Source organism: Dunckerocampus dactyliophorus, chromosome 5 (genome assembly GCF_027744805.1).
Source record: "Dunckerocampus dactyliophorus isolate RoL2022-P2 chromosome 5, RoL_Ddac_1.1, whole genome shotgun sequence".
Classification (NCBI taxonomy): Eukaryota; Metazoa; Chordata; class Actinopteri; order Syngnathiformes; family Syngnathidae; genus Dunckerocampus; species Dunckerocampus dactyliophorus.
In genome coordinates this window covers 30,700,055-30,726,362 of record NC_072823.1, presented here as the reverse complement: position 1 = coordinate 30,726,362, position 26,308 = coordinate 30,700,055, and the positions used below count along the sequence as shown (strand labels likewise).

Here is a 26,308-nt window from a genome sequence, read left to right as displayed (position 1 = left end):
GTTCGTGATGTCGGTGCACTGCTGGTAAAAGTGAAGTTCTCCTTCCTTCCTCAATGTTCTCAGGTGACTCCTCGCTGGTCCTCAACATGGCGCGCCCCTTCATGTACTAATTAAAAACGGACAATGACTTGTTCTTTTCTCCATGTTTGGTTTTGTAATCATTTTCCGTTCGTGAAAACCGAGACGTAAAAGTAACAATTAGCTCCTTTGCGTGTTATTTCTTTGCCTCCACGTGCTGCAGTTTGTCTGTCACCGGCCCCTGCCGCTGTGCCCCCACGGATAAACACGTTAAGTGCTCGATGATGACTGACTTGTTTTATTTTATTTTTATGTCTGACTATTTTTAACAACACTTAACATTGATTGTACTTCCTGCTTGTGTTGGCGTGCTACCACGGCAACAGCCTCCTTTGCTTTAACCTTATTTGCCTTAATGATTTAACTTGATGGCCTTTGTCATCATTCGGAATGTTATGCCTTCTCAATGCAGCTATTAGTTCCCTCCAGCTGTTCCCGCATAAATCTTCAATCCTTTTCTTCTTTTGGGAATAAAAAGACGTCATTAGGTACTGCATGCTGATTGGTCCATTAGATAGTCCACTTCCATACAGAGGGAGGTGATATTTTCTTGTCGGATTGGAAATGGAATAAAAAGCAAGTATGGTGTTTTTCCAACTTGTTTCCACGCTTCTTCTGCACTTATAAGGTAAGTAAACCTATTATTCTTTTTTTAAAATGTCATACACTTGCTGCTTCTGCTTCTTCTGTCATAGCGAAATTGTAGTGTAGAACATTATGTTTATTAATCTAGCCTACTAGCTAGTTTGCTCCTGTTAGTTTCTATAAATGTTAAAATGTTTTTCTTCGTGGTGGAAAGATATTTTTTTTTTTTAAACGGCATCATCATCATCCTGATGGATGTTGTATGTATTGTTTAATAGTAAAAAGTTGTGCTTTTCCCTTTGTCGTTCCGGAAGGTATTAAGTCGCGCGGTCAAATTCAATTTATAAAAAAAAATATTTGCCCACCAGGGCAATTTAAGACACCTAGGGCAGCAAGTAGACAATGTAAACACCATACAAGAGCGAGGAAGCGCGTGAATTAGTTTAATATTTGACATGCTAAAATACTGAATCCAGGAAAATAGACAGAGGAAATAAACCCACCGATTACGAAAATACTTGGGAATTCAGAGGCCTTACTCACTCACGGTGCAACAACAACAACAAAAAAACACATGGAACGCAAGTTAACGGAGCAACACAGACTGCAGGTAATGAAATACGTTTGTACACTAATACATGTAAAACAATACTATTTCATACTAATGCATAACTTGCAATATGCTGGGAAGCCCACTTGCACATTTTCCCAACACCCAGCATGCCTTGTGGGTTAAAGTATTTTAAAAAGTATTTATTTGTTGATTATTTTCGTCATTTGTTAAGAGTTTTGCTGCACAGCTTGAAGCCAAACAGCTGCCAAGATGTCAGAGTGAGTACAGTCATGAACTTCATTCTCTCATTAACTTCATTCTCCATTATAAGAAAGTAGAATAAAGTAGAGTGAATGTTATGGAGAAATTACATTTATGGTGCATTGAAATAAATGACATGTTTCCTTGGAGATGACAAGTAGATGAAGTAATAAAGTAAGTGGCAAAGTATTGAGCTTATCACTAATCACAATTGATAATCATTTCACTCATAAAAACACACTTTATTTCCTCTCGACTCTTTCAGGAAGAAAATGTCGTCCAGTCGCAAACATCACCTCAAGGTATACACTGACTACACAACGCTATACTACACTACATTGTACTGTACTACACTACTGTCCACTACACTGTACAGCTTAGTTTGATGGAGGCACACAACTATTCGGTGTTAAGGCTGATTACTATACAACACACACTGTTGTGCTTATTTTTGCTGTGTGTGTGTGTTTATTCAGAGTGTGATGCTAGCCATCGCCAAAGGTATCCTGGAGGAGGAGGCGCGGGAGCGTGAAGAGGAGCGGAGGAGGTACATGGCCCAGAGCTGCCCCCCTCTGGATCTGCCCACTGGCATGCATGAGCTACAGGTGTGTGTGTGCGCACATACACACACACACGTGTTACTTGGTGACGTTCGTGTGTGTCGTCTTGGTGGTGCAGGAGCTTTGCCGGGAGATCCACCAGAAGATTGACGTCATCGATGAGGAGCGCTACGACCTGGAGGTGAAGGTCAACAAATCTAGCAAGGAGGTACTTTTTTTTTTAAGCGTGTCATAAGTCAGTTCGTGGACATAAAATCAGTGATCATAGCAGTTACGAAGCAGCCTGCTGTCACCACAATACTGCTCACAACCACGAGGGGGCATGTCATTTATTTGAATCTACCAGCATTCACACACATATCATGTCTTAAAATTATTCACCGATGTTATCCAGTTAAATCCTTCTTTATCAAATTCAAGAATGTTGATTTAGATCTGAAATGTGCTTTTTGTGACTCACACTGAGAATGTTGTTCATCTGTTTTGGAAATGTGAATATACCCGTAAACTGTGGCAAGATGTTTGTAGATTTATTTTAGATCATATCTGCTGTGATTTTGAGCTCCTGCAAAATGTCATTTTTGGCTTTGTCAAGAATGATGCTCCAGCTGACAAAGAATATTTTTTAATTAATCTCATTGTAATTCTTGCAAAATTCTACATCCACAAATGTAAATTTGCCAAAGTGAGAACCCTTTTTATGTTTTCATGAAAGAGCTGAAGCTGTACCTCAAATCAATATCCTCTGCTAATAACAAGAAAGCTATCAAGACTATAAATCTGTGCTCCCACTTCAATATTGTTAATTCAATTAAATTTTCATTGCTCATGTCCCCGGTGTAACTTACTTTAATTATTATTATTATCTTTTTTTTAAAATGTATTTATCACTTTTCTGTTATGTTTTTATTTCTTTAATCTCGATTTCTGTATGATTTATTTTGTGTTTTTGTTATCCAATTGTTATGTGTTAACGCCCATGGTTTGATGTTTTGTTATTGTAATTGAAGAATCTGCTCAAGCTGCAAAGACACTTTTCACGTTTAGTAGCTGTCCTAATACTTTTGTCCATGTGGCATTGTAGCTGAGGGTGGAATGTGACAATGTCAAGAAGTGTCACACTGGTGTCGTTCTTGTGTCCAGATTGAAGACCTGAAGATCAAAGTTCAGGACCTGATGGGCAAGTTCAAGAAGCCCACACTGAAGAAGGTGCGCATGTCTGCAGACGCCATGTTGAAAGCTCTGCTGGGCTCCAAGCACACCGTCAACTTGGACCTGAGAGCCAACCTCAAGCAGGTCAAGAAGGAGGTCAAAGAGGAGGTGAGCACCACTTCTGTCTTCATGTGAAGCCGCCAATGTGTCTTCTAGAGCAGGGGTCCCCAACCACTGGGCCGTGGCCCTGTACCGGTCCATGGGTGGGGCCGAACCGGACCTTGGAAAGCTTTCAGGTGCATAAATAAATAAAAAATACACTTGGAAATAACTACATTAAATTGAAAGTAAATGCATATCAATTTCGGAAATAAGGGCCATTATTTTATTTTGAAAATGATGTACAGTTACAAATCCCATAGTTTTGGCATTTGTATGTTGTTTGTTGCAATCGGCAAGCTGCATTCATTTTGTGCTTTTAATTTGATGTTATTCATGTCATAGTTTGACACAATACATAATAAATAACATAAATTAGACCGCTATAATGTATGAACTCCCCCCTGGTCCGTGGGAGATTTGTGGAAACACATGCCGTTCCGTGGGTCAAAAAAGGTTGGGGACCACTGTTCTAGAGTGTTTAAAGCAACAAAAACATCTCCATCTGGTTAAACATCTCATCCATCTTGAGTATAAAAGCTGTAGGTACTCGCTATTTTATTAATGAATGATAATTTAAGATTATACATGTCTAGATGGAATGGGAGCCTTTAGCTTTAGCCTTTTTCTGGTCGTCGGGCTAGAGAAGGCGTTTCTCCAAGCCACATCTACAGTACATAATCCACACTGTTGCCTGTTGTAATTCCACAGTTTACCATCATATATTAATTTGTGCTCACCTCGCTGCAAGTTTTGAGGCCATCTTGACTGTCGAAGTTAGCGCTAACGCAGACAGCCCGCAAAAAATTCCGCAGTATAAGCCGTTACTTTTTTCCCTCATGATTCGAACCTTGCGGCTTGTACAGCAATGCTGCCAATACGTGGTCACGTTCTGGTCTCGTGATATCTCGTGTGCTTCCGATCAGCACCCTCATCATGGAGAGCGCACGGAGAGGTGTCAGGAGGTCCATTCAGTCCATTCAACTGTTGGAAAAGTGTGAGATACACTTCCCCTGTTATACAGAATTTATTTGACTTTGATGCTTGTTATGAAGCAAATTTGGAGTGACCGGACTGGAGCAGGAGGGGACAGAGAAGAAGGGGGGGGATTTGCGTGGATAAGAGGGGGACAAAAAAAAGACAGAGACAAGGACAACAGCAGCAATAACAATTGTGACAACAATAACAAAACAACAGAAACAAACAGGACTACATCAGCAAATGTCTGTGACGACTGTAAAGACCCTGACGGAAAGGACAGAATAATATCAACAACCACTATGACAATACTGCATTGAAACAGTCACATATGATAGTAGTCATGAAATGAAGAACTATGATAGTGATCACAATGACAATACTGCATTGAAACAGTCACACATAATAGTAGTCATGAAATGATGAACTATGATAGCGATCACAATGACAATACTGCATTGAAACAGTCACACATAATAGCAGTCATGAAATGATTATCTATGATAGTGAACAGAATGATAATTACTGTAATGCACATCATTGTAAAAAAAACTATAATCATACTCAGTCATACTCATACTCAAGTGAGTAATGTGGGGAAGTACGTATGTATTGTGAGTGTGCATATGTATGTGTGTACAGGTATCTTTGTATGTGTGCTAGTCCCCATATATATAAAGGTGCAAGAATGTGTGAGCGTGTAATTGTCACTGAGAATGCATGAAAGGAGAGGGGAGGCCCCTCTCCTTTCATGCATTCTCCCTCCACTGCCCAGAGAGCCCCGCCTCAAATAGCCAGGCTGAACCCCCACCGCCAGAAAGCCACCAGGCCCACAGGGACAGGCAGCACAAAGATCAGCCACCCAAGAGCCAGCCCAGAGAGCCCTCCCCCCGGGAAGACCAGCTAGGGGCCGCAGAAAGGCAATCCCAACCAAAGACAGGGCACCGGCGTGCCGAATTACAGCCAACCCCCGAGACCAGCGAGAGATCACACCCCACAAAGGCAGACGGGCACCCGGGGCCACACACCGGCAGGCCCAGAGATGCCCCCACAACCGGAAAGAAGCCCGCCCATGCGCCACGGAGCAAACCCCTGTGTACCCCCCAAAAAATAAATGACTAAAATAAATAAATAAATAAATGCACGCACACACACATACACATACACAGTGGTTGACTGCCCGACACCCGGAAGCCTCGCTACCAGACGTCCCCCGCCGGGGACCCAAGGCGCAGCGGAGCCGAGGATCCCGGGGTCCCAGACACACAACCCAAAACCCGAGGTGCCAGACCACCCACATGCCAGCGGAGCCGACGGCACACCACCCGCGCACCGGAGCCCCACCCCCGACAATCCCGCGGACAAACCGGGAGAGGCAAAGACGCACACAATGGCCCAGCAGAGCACACACCCCACGACAGAAGCAAGCACCGCACGACAGGACCCACGAGAGGAGCGACCCCCCGCTACGGCGCAGACCAGCCATCACCCCACCCAGCGCCCATCCACCAACACGCCAAGGGAGATACCCCGGAGGCAGGAAGACAACCGCCAGCCAGGATACTGAGACTAGCCAGACACCAGCAAGTAGCGGGGACCGCCTGCCAGCCCCCCGCCAGCAGTAGGCGCCCGGCACCCGCAGGATGCGGCACTCCTCCCCACCCCCACCCACCAGCCCCCCCAGGAAGGCAGCCCAGCAAAGAAGACCAGGGAGACCTATCCCGCCCTCAAGAGTCAGATCAAGGAATTAATTATTGGTGCCCATATACTGCTAGGTGCAACGCTAGGACAAGGCTCGTGTTTTCTTTTTTTTTTTTTTTCTCATTTTGTGCGCGGTGACGAGCGTTGTGGAAATTCGGCCGCCTCTTCCTACCGTTCAAGGGACGCTACAGCAAAGTTCGGGCGGTGTGACCGGGCCAGCACCCTCTCACAATGCCACGACGATTTTTCACCGCAGCGTTCAAACTCTTCGTCTGCCGGTATGCAGAAGAGTTTGGGAACCGGGCAGCAGGACGGCAGCACGGTGTGGACGAGTCAGTTATCCGGCGTTGGAGAGCGGACATCATCGGCAAGTTGACGGCAAACTTTTGTTACATGAATTCCATTGCAGATGAATTGATGGACGGCAGATTTGTCCTTTCTTCTTCTTTTTGAAATTGCTTAGTACCTTTACCCACGTTGATTTGAGACGAAAGAGTTGGCAAGCATTTATGAACTCAAACATTTTTTTTCCCCACTGTGAGCCTGAAAATGGGGGTGCGGTTAATACACGGGTGCGGTTTATACACGGTGCTTTACGGTAGACTGAAATTCTGACATTTGTTCTTTAGATTCAGCAGACATTCTCTCAATAGCTATATGATCTAAAAGGAGATTTTTGTAAAGAGCTACAGTATGTTCAGTTTCTTTCTTGATTTCCAATTGATGAGAATGGTTTTCTTTCAGTCCATTCAACTGTAATACCAAATGTGACCAGTAGATGTAGTAATGTCGAGCAAATGTCTGAAGAAGAGACACTTGCTTCTGGTATTCTGGTGTTCTACCGACCTGCGGGACAGCACACCGGGGCGGTTCGTAGAGTGTGTCCGGCCACAACGCACCTTGTTGGTTCAGGCCAAGTAACTCCACTTGCTTGCTACACTGGTTCCCCTGACCTCCGGGGCGGGACATCAGCTACTTGGAGAGCGTGTCCGACCACAGTGCACCTGTGGCTACACCTGCTCTATATTCTGGTTATGCCGACCTCTGGGGCGGCACTTCAGGTCGCTGTGTCTGACCACAGTTCCCTTTGCTGGGCCAGATTCCATGTTCCATCACAAGCTCATTCAACAAGACGTCTCGTCTTTTAAAGAGAAGGATGAAGACGGCAATGACAGTGCGACTTTTCTGGTGGGCTACTGTTTTATGTTTAATCTTTGTGTGTAATGTCTTTCTGTGTACTAAATATCCCATGTCACGACCTGGAAACGTGCGTCTTGTAGACCGGTGCGGCCTATCTATGGACGAATCTGTTTTTCTCTTTCTGTTGGTAGGGGTGGGGGAAATAGTCGATTCTTAGATGCATCACGATGCGGACATTGACGATTATTAATTGATTAATAAATGTCAATAATCGATGCTGACGAAACAAAAAAGACGGAAAGCTGAAGTGCCGCCCCGACAGTTTATAGTGGTGCACCTAAGACGCTACCAGAATGGCTGAGCATAAACTCTGACACGCACCCGCTGGATTTAAAGCGAGCGTCTGGAAGCATGTTGGCATTCGTTGGTAGTTGAAGGTAAAAATGAGCTGGACAAGAGCCAGACAATATGCAAGCTTTGTCATCCAAGCCTCAAATATTTTGGGAACACGGCAAATATGAAAAACCACCATGTTTCCACTCAAACGAGGAGGAAAAACAGCTGGCTGAAGTTGCTGCCGACCATGACTGAAGACTGGAAGCTAGTTACTCTTGTGCTACAAATGAGAGGAATAAGTGAGAGCCATTCTGGTGCGAATATGGCTGAGCTGTTCAATAATGTTGCACAGGCATGTTGATTTCTTGTGGCTCATTTACTTGTATTTTTGTATTATTTCTGAATAAGGGCAGCCTAGTTTTTTTGGTTATTCATAATATACTGAGGTCTGCAAGCATTATTCTTGTATGAGAGCTGCTGATACAGTAATCTATATTTTGCATGAAAGCTGTTTTTGACTGTGCTATACAGGAAAAATATTTTTGTCAGATTTTCTATTCTCAGGATTTTAGTTTGAATTCAGAAGTCTTTATTATTTATTTATGAATAATGGCAGATTTTTTATGTTTTTTCAGTGTATGCTGAAGCTTGTGTTAATTTTCTACATGCTGCTACTGGCAGTAAACAGTGACTAAAAATAAATTATATGTAGAAAAAATTATGCATAAAAAATGGACAAACTACTGATCACAAAAAAGGATGCATTGAGATGCATCGATAATCGTTTTATCATCGCATCGCAGGCCTCTGAATCGAATCGTGAGGTGGCCAGAGAGTCCCACCCCTAAATACCGGTACGTTCTATAGTCCGGAAAATACGGTTAATTGTATTTATGGCACAAGATGAGCAGGCTTTCTCAGTGGTGGAAGACACCGGGTTCCACCGAATGCTCTCTCACTTGGAGCACACCTACATGCTACCTGGAAGTCCTGCTAAAGCTCCATTCGACAATGTACTCTCACACCCAAAGTCTCCTGAAAAAAGGCGTCCCATCCTCTGTAAATTTCACTAGTGATATACAGTACATCCATCCATCCATTCATTCATCTTCTTCCGCTTATCCGAGGTCGGGTCGCAGGGGCAGCAGCCTAAGCAGGGAAGCCCAGACTTCACTCTTCCCAGCTACTTCGTCCAGCTCCTCCCGGCAGATCCTGAGGTGTTCCCAGGCCAGTTGAGAGACATAGTCTCTCCAACGTGTCCTGGGTCTTCCCCGAGGCCTCCTACTGGTTGGACATGCCCTGAAGGCGTCTGGGAGGCATCCTGACCAGATGCCCAACTCACCTCATCTGGCTCCTCTCAATGCGGAGAAGCAGCAGTTCTACTATAAGCTTCTCCCGGATGACAGTTCTTCTCACCTTATCTCTAAGGGAGAGACCAGCCACCCTACGAAGAAAACTCATTTCGGCCACTTGTACCCACGATTTTTGGTCACTACCCAAAGCTCATGCTCATGGTGAGGGTAGGAACCTAGATCGACTGGTAACTTGAGAGCTTTGCCTTTCGGGTCAGCTCTCTTCATCACAACGGACTGATGCAGAGTCCGCATCACTGCAGATGCCGCACCAATCCGGCTGTCGATCTTGCATTCCATCCTTCCCACCCTCGTGAACAGGACCCAAACACCCCCTCCCATGAGCTCACCACTCGTGGGAGGCGCCAAAGGAGTTGGGTGCAGAGTGAGCTGGGTGGTGGCTGAAGGCGGGAGCATTGCCGATCCGATTCTCGGTTGCAGAAGTTAGCTTTTGGCTCGTGGAATGTCACTAGAGAAGTTCCGGCGAGATATAGTCGTACTCACCTCAACGCACAGCAAGGGCTCTGTAACCAGTCTTCTTGAGAGGGGTTGGTCTAAACCCCCCGGTTCAGGGCCTGTATGTTGGAGTTTAACCTAGTGAACGAGAGGGTAGTTTCCCTTCGCCTGCGGGTGGGGGGACGGGTCCTGACTGTTGTTTGGTGCTTATGTGCCAAACAGCAGTTCGGAATACCTGCACTTTTTGGAGTTCTTAGAGGGAGAGGGCTCCCTAGGGGGATTCCCTTGTTCTGCTGGGGGACTTCAACGCTCACGTTGGCAGCGACAGTGAGACCTGGAGAGGTGTGATTTGGAGGAACGGCCCCCCTGATCTGAACCCGAGCAGTGTTTTGTTATCGGACTTCTGTGCTCGTCACAGATTGTCCATAACGAACACCATGTTCAAGCATGGGAGGAGTTCAGAGAAGCCATGGAGAACGACTTCCGGACGGCTTCGAAGACATTCTGGAACACCATCCGCTGTCTCAGTAGAGGCAAATTAAAATTAAACGGAAAATTAAATATTTGAATCGATTGATAGCCCAAATTTATCACCTTAGGAGGAAATGAGAGTTTTTAGGTCCAAAAACATTTTTTTTCCACTGCATCAAAAGTACGTGGACCAAATTGGCCCCAAGGGTAAAGAATGTTGGCAAAAATGCAAATCTTCTTGCAATAGAGGTGGATAATGAAATTTAAAAATGTATAATAATTCTCTACAGGGAAAAATTACCTATTTTTGGGGGGAGAAAAAAACAAAAATCCGCAAATTTGCAGGGCCGCAAATGCTGAATCGCATTTCTTTGTAGGAAAGTTGAAGTGTTGTGATTGCGACATGTTCACCGTTATCACGTGACACCAGCATGACCATGTGGTGTCTTGTGGTCTCTGAAGGACAAGGAGCTGCGGGACGTCGGGGACTGGCGCAAAAACATCGAGGACAAGTCAGGAATGGATGGCAGAAAGAAGATGTTTGAGACCGAGGCCTGACGAACCTCTGCCCCCGCACCCCCTAACTCGCATTTCAGCATCTCATTCATTGGACAGCTCGCATGCATGGTCTCGTGTAGCCACGGCCACCCGGCAAAGAAGGTGTCATGTTATTGTTTCAAACAAATTAAATGGGAAAAATGAGGACTTTTACTGTATAGTGAGTACGTCAACCCTGCAAGAACACTATTGCTTTTGCAGGGGCGTGAAAGCCCTACTGATTTCAAATGCCGTGAGGGTGCAGAGATCACAGGTGAGAAAACACACACACACACACATTTACTATTTAGGAAGCTGTCGCCATGGTGCTTGTCCAAACAAGCTTCCATCTTCTTTCCCGACATTCCATCATCATCATCATCAGTCTGACAAGATGATGAAGATGACAATCTCAAAGAGGGGGCTTGTTATTTATACAGGGGGTGTCAGAGTGTGTGTGTGTGTGGCCTCGCTATTGGCTTCAACGCTAATCCGCTTCCATAAAAAGGAGCTGCAGCATTCCCACTTTGCATTTAAAGCTCGCGGACGCTCGCCGGCGACGACACTCCAACCCCGACAACAACAGGTCAGTCTTTATCTTTGCTTTCTGTGTCCTTGTGTGGATTCATCTCATCTTTTATTTCTATAACCCAACTAATAATAATAATAATAACAATGGTGATGATAATAGATTTGATCAAAGAAGAAGTGATGACAGCATTTAACACAAACATCATCCCAGGCATCCGGTCCTGGTTGCCATGGTGACAGGGGCCACCGCAGCAGGACTTGAAGCCAGTCCAAACGTGTCCCCGCTTTAAAAACAAAAGTTTTGGGGTGGGGGGGAAAGAGTGCGTCCAAGATGGCGATGGGCGCCTCAGTGGGCTGGAGTTCTATTTGCAAAATGTTCTAACCTGCTAAGTGTTGGGTTACTGACCCCCACCCTGCCAGAGACAATCCCTCTCACAGATGTCCCACAGCACGCTGTCCTAAAATACATTGTGCCCCCCGTCCAACTCCTCCTCCTCGCTCCCGCTTGGGCGATGACAGCCGTTTGTTCCCGAGCCAGCCACGACGAGCTCGTCATCTTTTCTTTTAAGACGAGCCTGCCATCACTTTTTCCCCTCCATCGCGACGGAGATGTCGGCGACAGCTGCGTGCCCACCCCCTGAAATAGACGCTAAATCCGCCCAGCTCATCACTCGCGTCATTTTCAAGATGAAGAACTTGCTTCAAATGTTCCAAATGAACAATAAATAAGTTGTGACCTTTGAACGGCGGCCTCAATGATGCTATCATTGTGGGCTTTGTAGGAAGATGACTGGGACTAAATGCATTCAGAGGCATTATTTGGTTCTGATCACTTTCATAATGTCCAGTTTATCAAGCTAACTTATAAAGATTCTTCCTGCTAGCCGCTAACATATCGAACAAAGGCTAGCGTACTTAGCTACTGCTTGAAAGTGTCAAACAGCTGATAGCTCGTTTGGATCTTTTCTATTTTCTAAAAATAGTCCATATGAAATCCACCCGGCTTACAAAATCCTCCTTAGGCGTCTCAGCGTCCTGGAATAACCAAACACCGCGCCATAAGTTAGTGGAAGGCTTTAGAAAACCATGTGAAGGTTGATTAGCTCCTTAAGCTAAAAGTAGCTTTCAAAATGGAGGACATGCTGTGCTGGGCTATGCTAACTAAGCATTTCTCGTTTCATGTATTGGATTCATATCAACCCTACACTGACTTATTGTGTGTGAACACTCATCCCGATGTGTACAAATAGTTTGTCTCTTTTGCCTGCAGATAACATCTCAATCAAGAAGCCGCCATGGCCACTGAGTGAGTTTTCCTTACGTTTGCATACCTTTCTTCTTGTTTTTATTACAAACTAGATGATTTTCTCTCTCAAAATTGCGTGTGACTGCATGAGCCATGCCTCCGTCCACAGAGTAAGCAGAACGTTACATGGAATGGTTTAAATGTAAAATAATTATCCACCAATAGGGGGCGACATTGACATAGCACTTTATTCTTTGAATATTACGGGAAAATATATTTTCTCGTACATTTACGCCTTTATTCTTGAAATCTCAGGTTATTTTAATACTCCGTCGTAACAGGCATTGCCTGAGACAGCTGTGAGGGTGGGACTTATGTGACCTTTGGCCTTGGGCAAAGGTAATATTACCACATTTTTCCTCGTAAATTTACAATTTTATTCTCGTAAATGTATCACTTTATTCTCAAAAGCTCTGATTTGTTTTTTCAATGTGGCCCACATACCAACAAGAACATGTTGATGTTGGAATGGTTTGAAGCAGTTAAAAACGTGGGAGTGGTTAGTAGACAGAAAAAAATGGCGGAATTTGAAATGTTGGAATGTAAAAACAGAGAATGATTGTCGAAGTGTACAAATATGTTCAACCATTACACGAGGACTGAGGATCGAACCACCAACCGTCGAGTTGGGCGACGACCAGTCTACCCTGTACAGCGTCACAATAAAAAAATGTATTAATAAGTTGAACGATTACAGCGGGATGGAGGATCGAACCAGCAATCACTGAGCGTGCCTCTCAGCATTCACACATACTCCATTTGATTGTTATTAAAAGTTCCTGTATATTTTAGGGCAGGGTCTCCAACCACCGGGCCAGGGCCCAGTACCGGTCTGGGGGTGGGGCCGAACTGGGCCAAGGAAACCTTTCAGGTGCAATAATAAAAAAAATAAAAACGTTTGTATATAACTAAATATATTTTTAAGTAAATGCATATCAATTTTGGAAATATTGGCCATTGTTTTATTTAAAAAATAATATAGTTTGAAGTTTTTGCATGTATATGTTGTTTATTGTGAGTGTCCCACTTTGTTTGACAGTCCTTGAACGCACCATCGTACGTGCGCTAGCCTTCTCCCACTCTGCACAGATTGTCAACTATTCTGTATTTTTATTGGGGTTTTTTCACTTCATATTTGCTCCCAAATGCTGATACTCTGTGGGAATGCATAAAGGTAAAGTTTGACGACGTTATCGAGTGCTAATGTGTATATTTGTTGCACAGCTTCAAGGTAATTCATGCTAGCACACTGCCTGTTAGCACACACATCAAGCAGCTGCGCTATCATCATCTCTCTGAAAAACAAACTCCAAGCTTAAAGTTGCGGTTGGTGGGTCTGTATTCATTTTGTGTTTTTAATTTGATGTTGTTCTTGTTTTAGGTTTACACAATACATACTAAATGAGATAAATTACATCGCTATACGACCCCCACCCTCCGTGGTTGTGGACCACTGTTTTAGGAGATGCTTTATGTTTTGTTCAATAAAGTTTGTTGAGCGAGATTTTTTTTTTGTTTTGTTTAGGAAGCGACTGTCGGCCAGACGCAAGCACACTCTCAAGGTAAGCGTGACGCAGGTGACGTGTGCGTGACGCTGAGTGAGCACGTCACATTGTTTCCGTTAGAGCTGCATGCTGGTGGTGGCCAACAACCTGCTGGACGTGGAGGCCACGGAGAAGGCCGGCGAGCGGGAGAAGTTCCTGGCGGAGAAGTGTCCTCCTCTGGAGCTGCCCTACAACGGCGATGAGCTGAGGGTGAGAGCACGTGACGGTCCCGAAGGTTCTCGAGCTTTTGGTGTTCTTGATGTCTCCTCAGGAGCTCTGCAAGAAGCTTCATGAGCAGATTGACATTAGCGAGGAGGAGCGCTACAGCATCGAGTTCAAGCTCAACATGGTGCTCAGCGAGGTGATGGCTTCTTCTTTAGTAGTAGTAGTAGTAGTAGTAGTAGTTGTAGTAGTAGTACTTTATTAATCCCATAGCAGGGAAATTCACCTGTTACAGCAGCAAGCAAGATACACAAGTAAAGAATACATAGTGACTACAACATGGTTCAGGTGGTGCAGGTGTTGTAGAGCCTGACAGCGGTCGGTATGAAGGACCTGCGGAACCTCTCCTTCTTACACCGTGGGTGTAACAGTCTGCTGCTGAAGGAGCTGCTAAGGGAACCCACAGTGTCATGTAGCGGGTGAGAGGTGTTGTCCATGATGGATGTCAGCTTAGCCAACATCTTTCTCTCCCCCACTTCCTCCACGGAAGTGGAGCTTTAGCTTGGCGGCCGTCTTCCTGGCTCTTGTCCTCCTCATGGTGTCTCGTTTTCTCATGGCATCTTCTCATCTGCGTCTCATGATGTCTCAAAGTGTCTTCTCAATTTGTGTCATCATGTCTTCTCATGTTGTCTGTTCATGGTGTCTCATGTCTTCTCATGTTGTTTTCTAATCGTGTCTCATGTTTTCTGATGTTGACTTCTCATGGCATCTCATGATGTGAAGTGTCTTCTCAATTGTGTCATCATGTCTTCTCATGGTGCCTCGTGTTTTCTCATGGTGTCTCATGTTGTCTTCTAATCATGTCTGTTTTCTGATGGTGTCTTCTCATGGTGTCTCATGCTGTCTTCTAATGGTGTCTCATATTGTCTTCTCACGGTGACTTCTCATGGTGTCTCATGTTTTCACATGGTGGTCTTGTCATGGTGACTTTTCATTGTGTGTCATGTTGTCTTCTAACGGTGTCTCATAATGTCTTCTGGAGTTCAAGCTCAACATGGTGCTCAGTGAGGTGACGTCTTCGTCTTTAGCTTTGCGGCAAGACCCGCCTGCCGTCTTCATGACTCTTGTCCTCCTCTCAAGGTGCGAGACCTCAACATCAAGATCGTGGACCTGAGGGGTAAGTTCAAGCGCCCTCGCCTGAAGAAGGTGCGCATGTCTGCAGACGCCATGTTGAAAGCTCTGCTGGGCTCCAAGCACACCGTCAACATGGACCTGAGGGCCAACCTCAAGCAGGTCAAGAAGGAGGTCAAAGAGGAGGTAAGAACCGAGGAACCGGACCTGATCCACAGGCAAACGCTGACGCCCACCTGTGTGTTTGCAGGACAAGCAGCTGCGTGACGTTGGTGACTGGCGTAAGAACATTGAAGACAAGTCGGACAGGAAGAAGATGTTTGACAGTTAAAGTGTGACGGTGCCCACGCGGACGCAATTCATCCTCTGGTGTCTAAGCGCAAGAGTTTTAGCTGAGGAAAGTTGTAGATGGTTCTTTAAAAGAGTAGCCTTCAGTTTTAACATGCTAGCTAGCGTCACGTATCAAAGGCTCAAGTGCTAAAATTCTTCTGCTTGAGACACTTTTGTGAGAGCGTTACTTTTGTCTCCACGCTAATGTACATTTCCACCAAGTCCAACACATGTAACCTGTTCGCATTCATGAGGAATAAACAAACGTTTTCCTTGAAACTCAACCTAAAAGCTCCTTGTTCTCCAACGTTCTTTCTTCATCTCGTGCTCAATTGGTTTGTCTTTATTTGGTTTTTGTGTACTAATGTTGCTGTCTGTGATGTTAGCATCATGCTAAAAAAAAGAAAGGCTAGCAAGGCTATCTGGGCTAAACACATAAGTCAAACAATCAGTCAATATTTGCGTACCAAAGCCTCTTTTTTTTTAAGGCTTTTTGGTGTTTGCATTTGAACATGTAATGTCTTTGAGGTGTTCAGCTAAATGCTAACTAACGTAGCGGCTAGCTGAGCATTGAGCACAGAAATATTATGAAAAATTAAATGGAGCCATCAGCAGTGGTGGAGGAGGTACGTTACAAAACCAATGACTAACATTTGTGTTAGAATATTATATATGAATATATTTATTGTAAATATCATCTTTGCAGGTGATGACACCTGATGTAAAAGAACCAATGAGGAGGTGAGTTATTTCTCTTCAGGGATATTTATTTAACATTTACTATAACATTTAATATTCTTGTATAAATTGTTTAGTCATTTTGTTTTATTATGTTTCTTTAGAGAGAACATTCGGTTTTGAGTTTTTAATAACAAGGGCTTTTATTTTGAAGCAGCCACATAGTAGCACGTCTATAAATGGAGGTGTCACATGACTCCCACCCCCGTTGTGCGACAAATAGTCGTGAGCGTGTCGCCTTCGACACTCGTAAACGCTGCAGTGCCGCTAACGTTTATGACTCCTCTTTCACAAAGGTGTCAAAGTGACATCAATGTGACACTTCCTGTGAGCTGGAAACAGGAAGTGAGTGAAGGTGTGGCCATCACTCTCTCTTTTTCAAATTTATGTGGGACAACTAGCCGCACTTCCTCAGTTGGCCACCAGAGGTGGCTCTGTTGAAAAGGCCTCGCGTTTGTTTACGCCGAATAAACAAATGTTAGTGTTAGCGAAAGGCGACACCGCCACGCAAGATTCTGGCAATGTCGTGAAAACGCATCTGCCCATGACCCTTGACCCATCCCAGCCATTTCACCTGCCAGTGTGCTAACCCCACGTGAGCCCCACTGAGAACAACAGTGTTTGTGGTGAGAGACGTTATGCGAATCGTCACAAAGCGCGTCAAAGTGTTAGCCCTTAGCGACTATGCAGACAATCAGACCTCCTGGGGGATAAAAATATCAGCCACGAATCTGGAACGTTCCATGCCAGAGCAGCAAGAAGAAGCAATTAAGGCACGGAAAGGATATCCATTCCTCTGCTGGAACCGCGGCCGCATGTTTTTATGTCTCAAGTGTTCAACTTGGAACGCTAACAGGCCCAGACGGTCGTGGCGGGGGGGGATATTAATAGATGGCGGCAATGTGAGCTTGTTTGGGCGCTTTTAATCGTCCTCAGCGTTTATAACATAACGCTGTCGAGCACTTTGACAGCCAGTGCCATCAGATGTCGCTAGCGGGTGTTAGCGCCTAGGCGGAGGACAACCGCGGCCTGTTCAAGCTAACATGCTAAAATTCGAGGCAGCTAGAAATATTCTCTCTAATGTTTGCATTATTTACAAATGTTTTATTTCCTTTTCTTCTGGTAGATACACCACAAAATGGCCGCCGCATGACACAATCGACGCCGATTGTTAGCAGCTCACTACAACAGGTGAAAACTTGATTTGTTCAAACTACTGTCACTAAAAAGGCTGATTGTTTATAAATGACTGTAATTTGTGCAACATGGAAAACAGAAAGTAGGTTGGAGAAGTGAAAACATGAATTTGCATCCCCCTCATGCTTGTCCGGGTCTTCCTTGTGTGGTGTTGTTGGGGGCGTGGCCTTGCCCATAAAAGGCATCCTAGCTCCTCCTGGGTAGTGTTGATTTAGGAGCTGAGTTGATATCTGAGGAGCACTTTTCCATAAACAGCAGCTATCGTATTTTCTATGCGATATATAGACACACCTCAGAGCTCCTCACCACCGTCCTCTTCTTCTTTTCCTTCTTCTCCTCTTCGTTATTTCAGGTGAGCTCGCTCTTTTGTCCCCCTCCCCCTCTTCTACCTCATGCATACCACCTGTGGACTGATGGATGCTTCTTGTCTTTTCATCATCTTCATTCCATTCATGTGTCTCATGGTTTCTCATGGGGTCTGGTGGTGTGTCATGTTGTCCTCATAGTGTCTTGTCATGTTGCATCATGGTGTCTCATGTGGTCTCACGGCATCCGAGGTTGTCTCTTGGTATCTTCTCACGGTGTCTGAAATTGTCTTCTCATGTCTCCCGTTGTCTCATTTGTGTCTTCTCATGTTGCATCTTGGTGTGTTCTTATGGTGTCTCATGTGGTCTCACAGCATTCGAGGTTGCCTCATGGTTTCTCATGGTGTCTCAAGTTGTCTTCTCATGCTGTCTCCCGATGTGCGTCTTCTCATGTTGCATTATGGTGTCTTCTCATGGTGACGTCTCATGTGGTCTCACGTTGTCTTTTCATTGTGTCTCATATTGTTTTCTAATGGTGTCTCATGTTGTCTCGTGGTTTCCCATGTTGCCTTCTCTTGGTGTCTTCCAATGTCTCATCGTGTCTTCTCATGTTGCATCATCGCGTCTTCCCATGGTGTCTTATATTGTCTCATTGCGTCACATGTTGTCTTCTAATGGTGTCTTCTCATGGTGTCTTATGTTGCCGTCTCATGGTGTCTTCTCATGTTGCATCATGGTGTCTTCTCATGGTGTCTAATATTGTCTCATTGTGTCATGTTGTCTTATGTCTCTAATAGTGTGTCATGTTTTCTCATGGTGTCTTGTCTTCACAGTGTCTCATGGTGTTTCATGTTGTCTTCTAATGGTGTCTCATGTTTTCTCACGGTGTTTCTCATGGTGTCTCATCTCGTCTTCTGATGTGGTCTCACGGTGTCTTTTCATTGTGTCTCATATTGTTTTCTAATGGTGTCTCATGGTATCTTATCACGGCGTCTCACATTGTCATATGTTGTCCTCTCATGGCATCTCATGGTATCTTCTCACAGTGACTTCTCATTGTGCCTCATGTAGGCAAATAAATAATAAATCAAATCAATGGAAGCTGATACAAATCTTTGTTGTGATTTGTGCGATGCTTGCAAGGTTCTTGTAGTTTTGCTCCATCTGTCTTCTCCCCTGAGACATCATGGTGATATTTTTAGGAATAGTCTTGTCCTCCCTTGCAGGAGTTTGGGAAGTGTTGATTCGCGGGAGATATTCCCTTCCTGGCATCCGTGAGGAGATTAGAGCAGGCGACATTTGACCCTCAGCTGCTATAAAGTCCAAACTTAGCAAATAGATCGTCTTCCATCATCTTGCTCATTTCTTTCGTCTTTTCCTCCTAGCAGGTGGACAGGAAGACACCGCCAACATGTCTGAGTAAGTTTCCTCCTTCCTTGTCTTGGATGCTGATGACTTGAAAGGACTTTAAGGACACTTTCTTCCATTTTAGCAAGAAGATGTCATCCAGCCGCCGGCATCACCTCAAGGTAACATTCGACTAGCTGGCTAGCATCATGCTAACAGCTAATTAGCATCACTTTTTGCTGCGTTGTCCAACTTTTTTACAGTGAATGAAAACAGCAGGGCTGCTTTAACTTCTCTTTCACCCAAAGCACTAAAGTCCAAGTTGTTTACTTTGTAATAGTCATGCAAATTAATCATTGGTTCATTTGGAAAGCAAAGAGATGGCGAGGAAATGAGATGGTTAAAGCTGGAAAATTCATTTTAAGCTCAGAGACGCCACCTTCTGGTCAAAATAGCCAAATACACATCAGATAGGTTTAGATAAGGAAGGGCAAGATTGAGAAAAATAAATATATTTATCCAAACTGCTAAGCCATGGGTGTTGCCTGCAATTCGTGTTTTATATAAAATAAAAAAGGACAAGTCGACACAAAAATGTACAAATGTTGAATGTTTAACACACACAAAAAACCAAACCCTCACATATAAAGTATTATGGCGGTATATATATTATATTATGGGGGTTAATTGGTTCCAAACCTGACCGTGAAGTAGGATTCCTTATTTGTAAATGGAATATTTTGGTAGTTAGAGTGTAGAAAACCTGTTTACCACCTTCTAAATTTGGGTTTTAACATGATTAGAGCCCTCTAGACATGAAATAACACCCCTATAGTCACCTTTACACTCCTATTACCCAATATAGTAGACATAATAAGAGAAAATAAGACAAAGAAAACCTTTTTACCACCTTAAAAATACACTTTTTAACATTATTAGAGCCCTCTAGATATGAAATAACACCCCTATAGTCACCTTTACCCTCCCATTGCCGAATATAGTCTACATAATAGCAGAAAATAAGACATAATATGGACTCACACATGTTAGCATTGGGAGAGTTCCTTTTTTTTTTTTTTTTTTTTTTTACTTCCTGTGATGGTTATAATGCCTTATATTTATATTTGATTTCATTTTGCCATTTTTATGCTTGAAAATTCTTCATTTAGGCAGAAATGACATGAAATTAGCTAAAATGGTCATATGGTTTGACTAACAATGGGTCATAGTCAACCGCGAAACAGCAAGGATTTATTAATTAGTATATTTTTGAAACACTGATGGAATTGTTGATTTTTAATAACCAATAAAAAAGGTTAGAAATGTTGGCTTCAAGCAAAATAATAGCTGTTGTTACAGAATGAATGAATGAATGAATGGTAAAGAGCTTCTATTGATTTTCATGATGTTTTCCTGGCATGCAGAGTTTGATCCTGCACATCGCCTTCGCCTGGATCGAGCAGGAGAAGAAAGACCTGGTGGTGACCAAGCAGGCCTACATGGCCGAGCACTGTGTCAGACCCAGCATGAGCGGAGACCAGGCCGCCCTCATGGTCAGCCTCACGCTAGATGCTTCTAGATGCTTCTTCTTCCATCATTCTTGTTGAATTCGTGGCTGAAAGTGTGTTGATGGCGTCAGGAAACGTGCAGGAAGCTCAACGCCCTCATCGAGAAGGTGGACGAGGAGCGGTACGACATGGAGGCCAAGGTCAACAAAGCCGACAAAGAGGTGAGAAGTCACACGCTTCCGCTTGTCTGTGCACGGCGTTTAAATGCATGTTCAACCACTGAGCACTTTTTTTCACTCTGCAGATTGAAGACCTGAAGATCAAAGTCATCGACCTGGCGGGAGTCAAGAAGCCCGCCCTGAAGAAGGTGCGCATGTCTGCCGACGCCATGTTGAAAGCTCTGCTGGGCTCCAAACACACCGTCAACATGGAGCTCAGGGCCAACCTCAAGCAGGTCAAGAAGGAGGTCAAAGAGGAGGTAAGACACACACAAACATATATGATGTACAGTGTATGTATGCTCATAAATTAGATTTACTTAAAAACAACACATCTATGTATGCTTTTATTTATTTAAGAGGAAACATGTAAAAATGCTAATAAGTTAGATTTATTTGAAAAGATTATTTAAGAGGACACGTGCATATATGCTAATAAATTTTATTTATTTAAAATGGCGCATGTATACACTAAGTCCCCAACCAACGAACACAATTGGTTCCAGACGACCGTTCTTAAGTCTAATCGTTCTTAAGTAGGGGAAAAGGTAATATTACCAATGATATAGGTACTACATGTACCTATAAGGGCCGCGCGGTGGTCTAGTGGTTAGCACGTTGGCCAACACAGGAACAGCCTGGAGATCGGGAAGACCTGGTTGGATTCTCCCCTGGGCATTTCTGTGTGGAGTTTGCATGTTCTCCCCGTGTGTGTGTGTGGGGGTTTTCTCCGGGTACTCCGGTTTCCTCCCACATTCCCAAAAACATGCAGGTGAGGTTAATTGGCGACCTATTGGCAACCATAGGTATGAATGTGAGTGTGAATGGTTGTTTGTCTATATGTGCCCTGCCATTGGCTGGCCACCAGTCCAGGGTGTACCCCGCCTGTCACCCGAAGTCAGCTGGGATAGGCTCCAGCATGCCCCCGCAACCCTAATGAGGATGAAGCGGTGTAGAAAATGGATGGATGTATGTGTATACATATACAGTATAATGTGTATGTATGTAAAATGAGTTTGCATGCAGTAGTAATATTAAACCAGGATAATTAATGAAAAAAACAATAATAAAAGTGATATAATAATACGTAATGATAAATGTTATTTACCTTTGAAGAGGAGTGGTCGAGCACACGTCATCGTGGTGGAGGAGGAGATATTGAAAAAAAGGACAAATGGTGGTGGTGGTTAGACTCTTCTAAAAGAGGTAGTGTTCTGTGGGTGGTGTAGAATTAAGCAGGCCTATTAACTCTTCATAAACTTTAAACACACGCTCTGTCAGGGTTGTATCATACAGCTACAATTTAGCTTTCTATCCCAGGCGTCTGTTGGTCCCATTAGTAGTGTCACAGTGCCCTCTACTGGTCAAGCATGTAGCAGTATAAATATGGACTTACAGTAAGTACAGTACTACAAGGCAAAATACATAAACAAAAATAGACCAGTCGGCTTGTGTTCGTATCTCCAAAAGTTCGCATGTCGGATGTTCGTAAGTTGGGGACTTAGTGTATATTGTAAGAAATTCTATTATTTAAGACAGCACGTCTGGATATGCTAATAAATGACATTTATTTGAGAGGACACGTGTGTATATGCTAATAAATTCTATTTATTTAAAGAGTATATATCCTAATATTCATAAATAATTCTATGTTGTTAAAATGACACTTGTACTGTATATATGACAATACTTTTTATTGTCAATACAGTTTTATTATTTAAAACAGCACATAAATGTAAATAAATTCTATTTATTTAAGACAATATATTTATATATATATACATATACAGTATAGTAGGTGAGAAAAAGTGTTTTCCCCCTTCCTGATTTCTTATTTTATGCATGTTTGTCACACTTAAATGTTTCAGATCAAATTTACAGTAAATATCAGTCAAACTAATGTAAATCTTAGTCAGTGACCACACAACTGAACACAAAATGCAGTTTTTAATTAAAATTGATTATTAAGGGAGGGAAAAATATCCCAAGCATAAGGTTCCGGTGCTATGTGTTTTGGGTGGCGCCTGCGCGGCCTGGTATTCGGAGGCCAAATCTGCTTCTTGGGACACGGAATGTCACTTCTCTGGTGGGGAGCCCGAACTTGTGCAAAAGTTTGAGACATTCGGACTAGATATAGTTGGACTCACCTCAACCCACACTGCCTCTGTGTGGGAGTCATCCCCGGTGAACTAGAGGGTCATTTCCCTACGCCTTCGGGTTGGGGAAAGGGTCCTGACTGTTGTTTGTGTGTACGCGCCAAACGGCAGGTCAGACTACCCAGCCTTCTTGGAGTCCATCAGAGGGGTGCCGGAGAGAACCTCAACTGGTGATTCTGTCGTTCTACTGGGAGACTTCAACGCCCTTCAACGTCTTGTGGGCAATGACAGTGTGACCTGGAGGGGCGTGACTGGAAGGAACAGCCTCCCCGATCTGAACCCAGTGTGATGTTGTTGGACTTCTGTGTGAACCACAGTTTGTCCATAACGAACATCATGTTCGAAGATAAGGATGTCCACAAGTGCAAATGGCACCAGGACACCCTAGGCCGCAGGTCTATGATCGACTTTGTGGTCATATCAGACCTGCTTCCGCATGTTCTGGCCACGCGGGTGAAGAGAGGGGCTGAGCTGTCAACTGATCACCACCTGGTGATGACTTGGGTTAGATGGCGGCGGAGGTTGCTGGACCGACCTGGGAGACCCAAACGTGTAGTGAGGGTGTGCTGGGAACATTTCGCAGAGTCTCCCGTTTGTCGAGTCTTCAACTCTCACCTCCAGCAGAACTTCGCCTGCATCCAGGGGGAGACGAGGACATCGATTCCGAATGGGCCATATTCTGTGTCTCCATTGCATTGAAGAGGTTCTGTCAAACCGTTCTATACCTCAGAAAGGGGAAGCAGTGCCTGGTACACACTGTTTACAGTGGGGACGGGCGCCTGCTGACCTTGACTGAGGATATAGCCAGACGGTGGAAGAAATACTTTGAGGCCCTTCTCAATCCCACTTCCATAGAGGAAGCAGAGTCTGAGGACACGAACACGGACTGTTCCATCACCGTGGCTGAGGTATGTGGGGTACTAAACACTTGCCGGTGGCAAAGCTGCGGGGGAGGACGAGTTTCGCCCTGAATTCCTCAAGGCTCTGGATGTTGAGGGACAGCCTTGGCTGATGCGTCTCTTCGAAATTGCGTGAACTGTACCTCTGGATTGGCAGACCAGGGTGGTGGTCCCCCTTTTCAAGAAGGGTGAACGGAGGGTGTGTACCAACTGTAGGGGGATCACACTCTTCAGCCTCCCTGGGAAAGTCTATTCCAGGGTGCTGGAGAGAAGGGTACGAACGTTAGTCCAACCTCGGCTACAGGAGGTGCAATGTGGTTTTCGTCCTAGTCGTGGAACACTGGACCAGCTCTACACCCTTGCAAGGGTACTGGAGGGTACTTGGGAGTGCCCAACCGGTCTACATGTGCTTTATGGACTTTGAAAAGGCATTCGACCGTGTCCCTCGTGGGACTCCAGTGGGGGGTGCTCCGGGAGTATGGGATTGATGGCGCGCTTCTACGTGCCATTGGGTCCTTGTACAACCGGAGCAGGAGCCTGGTTGGCATTGCCAGCAGTAAGTCAAGCCTGTTTTGGTGAACGTTGGCCTCCGTCAAGGCTGCCTTTTGTCACCAATTCTGTTCATAATTTTCGTGGACAGAATTTCTAGGCGCAGCCAAGGCGTCGAGGGAGTGCAGTTCGGTGGCCTTAGGATCTCATCTCTGCTATTTGCAGACGATGTGGTCCTGATGGCCTCATTGAGCTGTGACCTGCAGCGTTTACTGGGACGGTTTGCATCTGAGTGTGAAGCTTCTGAGATGAGACTCAGCACCTCCAAATCTGAGGCCATGGTTCTCAGTGGAAAAAGGGTGGATTGCTCCCTCCGGGTTGGGAATGAGGTCCTGCCCCAGGTGGAGGAGTTCAAGTATCTCGGGGTCTTGTTCACGAGTGAGGGAAGGTTGGAGTGTGAGGTCGATAGGCGGATTGGTGCAGCGTCTGCAGTAATGCGGCCGCTGTACCGGACCGTCGTGGTGAAGAAAGAACTGAGCCGGAAGGCAAAGCTCTCAATTTACCGATCCATCTATGTTCCCACCCTCACCTATGGTCATGAGCTTTGGGTTGTGACCGAAAGAAGGAGATGGCGGATACAAGCGGCTGAAATGAGTTTCGTCCGTAGGGTGGCTGGACTCACCCTAAGAGACAGGGTGAGGAGCTCAGTCATCTGGGAGAACCTCAGAGTAGAGCCGCTGCTCCTTCACATCGAGAGGAGCCAGTTGAGGTGGCTCTGGCATCTATAGTCCGGATGCCTCCCTGGTGAGGTGTTCCGGGTATGCCCAGCCGGGAGAAGGTCCCGGGGAAGATCTAGGACACGCTGGAGGGATTATGTCTCACAGCTGGCCTGGGAATGACTGGTGTCCTCCTGGTGGAGGTGGAGGTGGAGGATGTGGCCAGGGACCAGGATGTCTGGGATTGCCTACTGAGACTGCGGTCCTCACAACCCGGACCCGGATAAGCGGAGGAAGATGGATGGATGGATTGATGGGGAAAAAAAAGTCAAAACCTGCATGCCTCTGTGTGTAAAAGTGGAGATGCTGTGGCATGACCTTAAAAAGGCGCTCCATGCAGGAAAAGCCTGCAATGTCCCTGAATGACAACAATTCTGCCAAAATTCCTCCCCAGCGCTGTAAGAGACTCATTGCAAGTTATCACAAACGCTTGATTGCAGTTGTTGCTGCTAAAGGGGGCCCAACCACTTATTAGCTTTAGGGGCCAATCACTTTTTCACACATGGACATATAGCCTTGGATTTGTTTTCTACCTTAATAATAAAAGGTTTTATTTAAAAACTGCAATTGACTAATATTTACATTTGTTTGATGATCTCAAACATTTAAGTGTGACAAACAAGCACAAAATTAGAAAATCAGGCAGGGGGCAAACACTTTTTCACACCACTGTATATGCTTTCTTTAAAACGGCACGTGTATATACACTATATCTGCGAATAAATGATATTTATTTAAAAAGACGACAAATAAATTATATTTTTTTGAAGACTACGCACGTCGATATACGTATATGACAATAAATGATATCTACTTAAAAAGGTCACATGTCGAAGCAATATTTATATAAAACAAGGCGTTTACACTATTCAGCATGCTTCACTTCCTGTGTTTAACATACAGTATACCACTTTACCATTTTCTAATAGAGACAGAAAAGTGTTCAAATAAATAAGTAAAAATACAAAAGAAATCGAATAAATGAAATGTTTGAAAGAAATGAATACAGATCAGTAAAAAGAAACGTACTGTATTTATGCAATTAATCCAGTATATGTCCAGTCTTGAGTATAGGACAAGAGACAGGAAGTGTGTGTGTGTGTGTGTGTGTGTGTGTGTTGTGCAGCCAGCAGAGGCGGTGGGCGACTGGCGGAAGAACATTGAAGACAAAGCGGACAGGAAGAAGATGTTTGAGACCTCCTAAAAGAATTTGCTCGTTGCACTTTTCATTTCCCGTGGAATCTTTCATTAAATCTTGTCTCACTTTCACTTTTCACGTGTCCTCACTTCCTGCCCCCGTCAGCATGCTTCACTTCCTGCTCTCCATCGACTGTTATGTCGGCTTGTGCTAA

At 44.5% G+C, this 26,308-nt stretch overlaps 3 protein-coding genes across 12 annotated transcripts; all 3 read left to right on the top strand.

Annotated features, from left to right (window-relative positions):
* The first annotated feature begins 289 nt into the window (after positions 1 to 289).
* LOC129181144 (troponin I, fast skeletal muscle-like) lies at positions 290 to 18,970 on the top strand. Of its 8 annotated transcripts, none has more exons than XM_054775898.1 (8): positions 290 to 1,494; positions 1,743 to 1,779; positions 1,954 to 2,082; positions 2,156 to 2,245; positions 3,181 to 3,357; positions 16,030 to 16,064; positions 17,188 to 17,252; positions 18,952 to 18,970. In XM_054775898.1, exons 1-7 carry the CDS (start codon positions 1,487 to 1,489, stop codon positions 17,234 to 17,236), a joined length of 525 nt encoding a protein of 174 aa, XP_054631873.1. In that variant the 5' UTR covers positions 290 to 1,486; the 3' UTR covers positions 17,237 to 17,252; positions 18,952 to 18,970. The 8 variants fall into 8 exon arrangements, with proteins under 8 accessions (XP_054631873.1, XP_054631869.1, XP_054631868.1 ...); XM_054775894.1 differs by lacking the exons at positions 16,030 to 16,064; positions 17,188 to 17,252; positions 18,952 to 18,970 and adding exons at positions 1,628 to 1,651; positions 8,631 to 10,229 and having other exon boundaries at positions 290 to 706; positions 1,449 to 1,494; XM_054775893.1 differs by lacking the exons at positions 16,030 to 16,064; positions 17,188 to 17,252; positions 18,952 to 18,970 and adding exons at positions 1,628 to 1,651; positions 8,631 to 10,229 and having other exon boundaries at positions 290 to 1,273; positions 1,449 to 1,494.
* On the top strand, positions 10,833 to 15,614 carry LOC129181145 (troponin I, fast skeletal muscle-like). Its single transcript, XM_054775900.1, has 7 exons — positions 10,833 to 10,905; positions 12,121 to 12,156; positions 13,682 to 13,718; positions 13,782 to 13,910; positions 13,972 to 14,061; positions 15,003 to 15,179; positions 15,244 to 15,614. The coding sequence occupies exons 2-7, from the start codon at positions 12,146 to 12,148 to the stop codon at positions 15,322 to 15,324; spliced, it is 525 nt and encodes a 174-aa protein (XP_054631875.1). The 5' UTR covers positions 10,833 to 10,905; positions 12,121 to 12,145; the 3' UTR covers positions 15,325 to 15,614.
* LOC129181147 (troponin I, fast skeletal muscle-like) lies at positions 17,112 to 26,308 on the top strand. 3 transcript variants are annotated; one of them, XM_054775905.1, is made up of 7 exons: positions 17,112 to 17,252; positions 18,949 to 18,982; positions 19,056 to 19,092; positions 20,335 to 20,463; positions 20,550 to 20,639; positions 20,723 to 20,896; positions 26,083 to 26,308. In XM_054775905.1, exons 2-7 carry the CDS (start codon positions 18,975 to 18,977, stop codon positions 26,158 to 26,160), a joined length of 516 nt encoding a protein of 171 aa, XP_054631880.1. In that variant the 5' UTR covers positions 17,112 to 17,252; positions 18,949 to 18,974; the 3' UTR covers positions 26,161 to 26,308. The 3 variants fall into 3 exon arrangements, with proteins under 3 accessions (XP_054631880.1, XP_054631878.1, XP_054631879.1); XM_054775903.1 differs by lacking the exon at positions 17,112 to 17,252 and adding an exon at positions 17,501 to 17,610; XM_054775904.1 differs by lacking the exon at positions 17,112 to 17,252 and adding an exon at positions 17,523 to 17,610 and having other exon boundaries at positions 18,952 to 18,982.

Excerpts from the sequence above, each read along its gene's own strand:
- LOC129181147 (XM_054775905.1), top strand. Across the intron at positions 20,464-20,549 it reads GAGACCAGGCCGCCCTCATG|GAAACGTGCAGGAAGCTCAA; the intron begins GTCAGCCTCACG and ends TGATGGCGTCAG. Across the intron at positions 20,897-26,082 it reads AGAAGGAGGTCAAAGAGGAG|CCAGCAGAGGCGGTGGGCGA; the intron begins GTAAGACACACA and ends TGTGTTGTGCAG.
- LOC129181145 (XM_054775900.1), top strand. Across the intron at positions 13,911-13,971 it reads ACAACGGCGATGAGCTGAGG|GAGCTCTGCAAGAAGCTTCA; the intron begins GTGAGAGCACGT and ends ATGTCTCCTCAG. Across the intron at positions 15,180-15,243 it reads AGAAGGAGGTCAAAGAGGAG|GACAAGCAGCTGCGTGACGT; the intron begins GTAAGAACCGAG and ends GTGTGTTTGCAG.
- LOC129181144 (XM_054775899.1), top strand. Across the intron at positions 2,246-3,180 it reads TCAACAAATCTAGCAAGGAG|ATTGAAGACCTGAAGATCAA; the intron begins GTACTTTTTTTT and ends TCTTGTGTCCAG. Across the intron at positions 3,358-8,630 it reads AGAAGGAGGTCAAAGAGGAG|GTCGGGTCGCAGGGGCAGCA; the intron begins GTGAGCACCACT and ends CGCTTATCCGAG.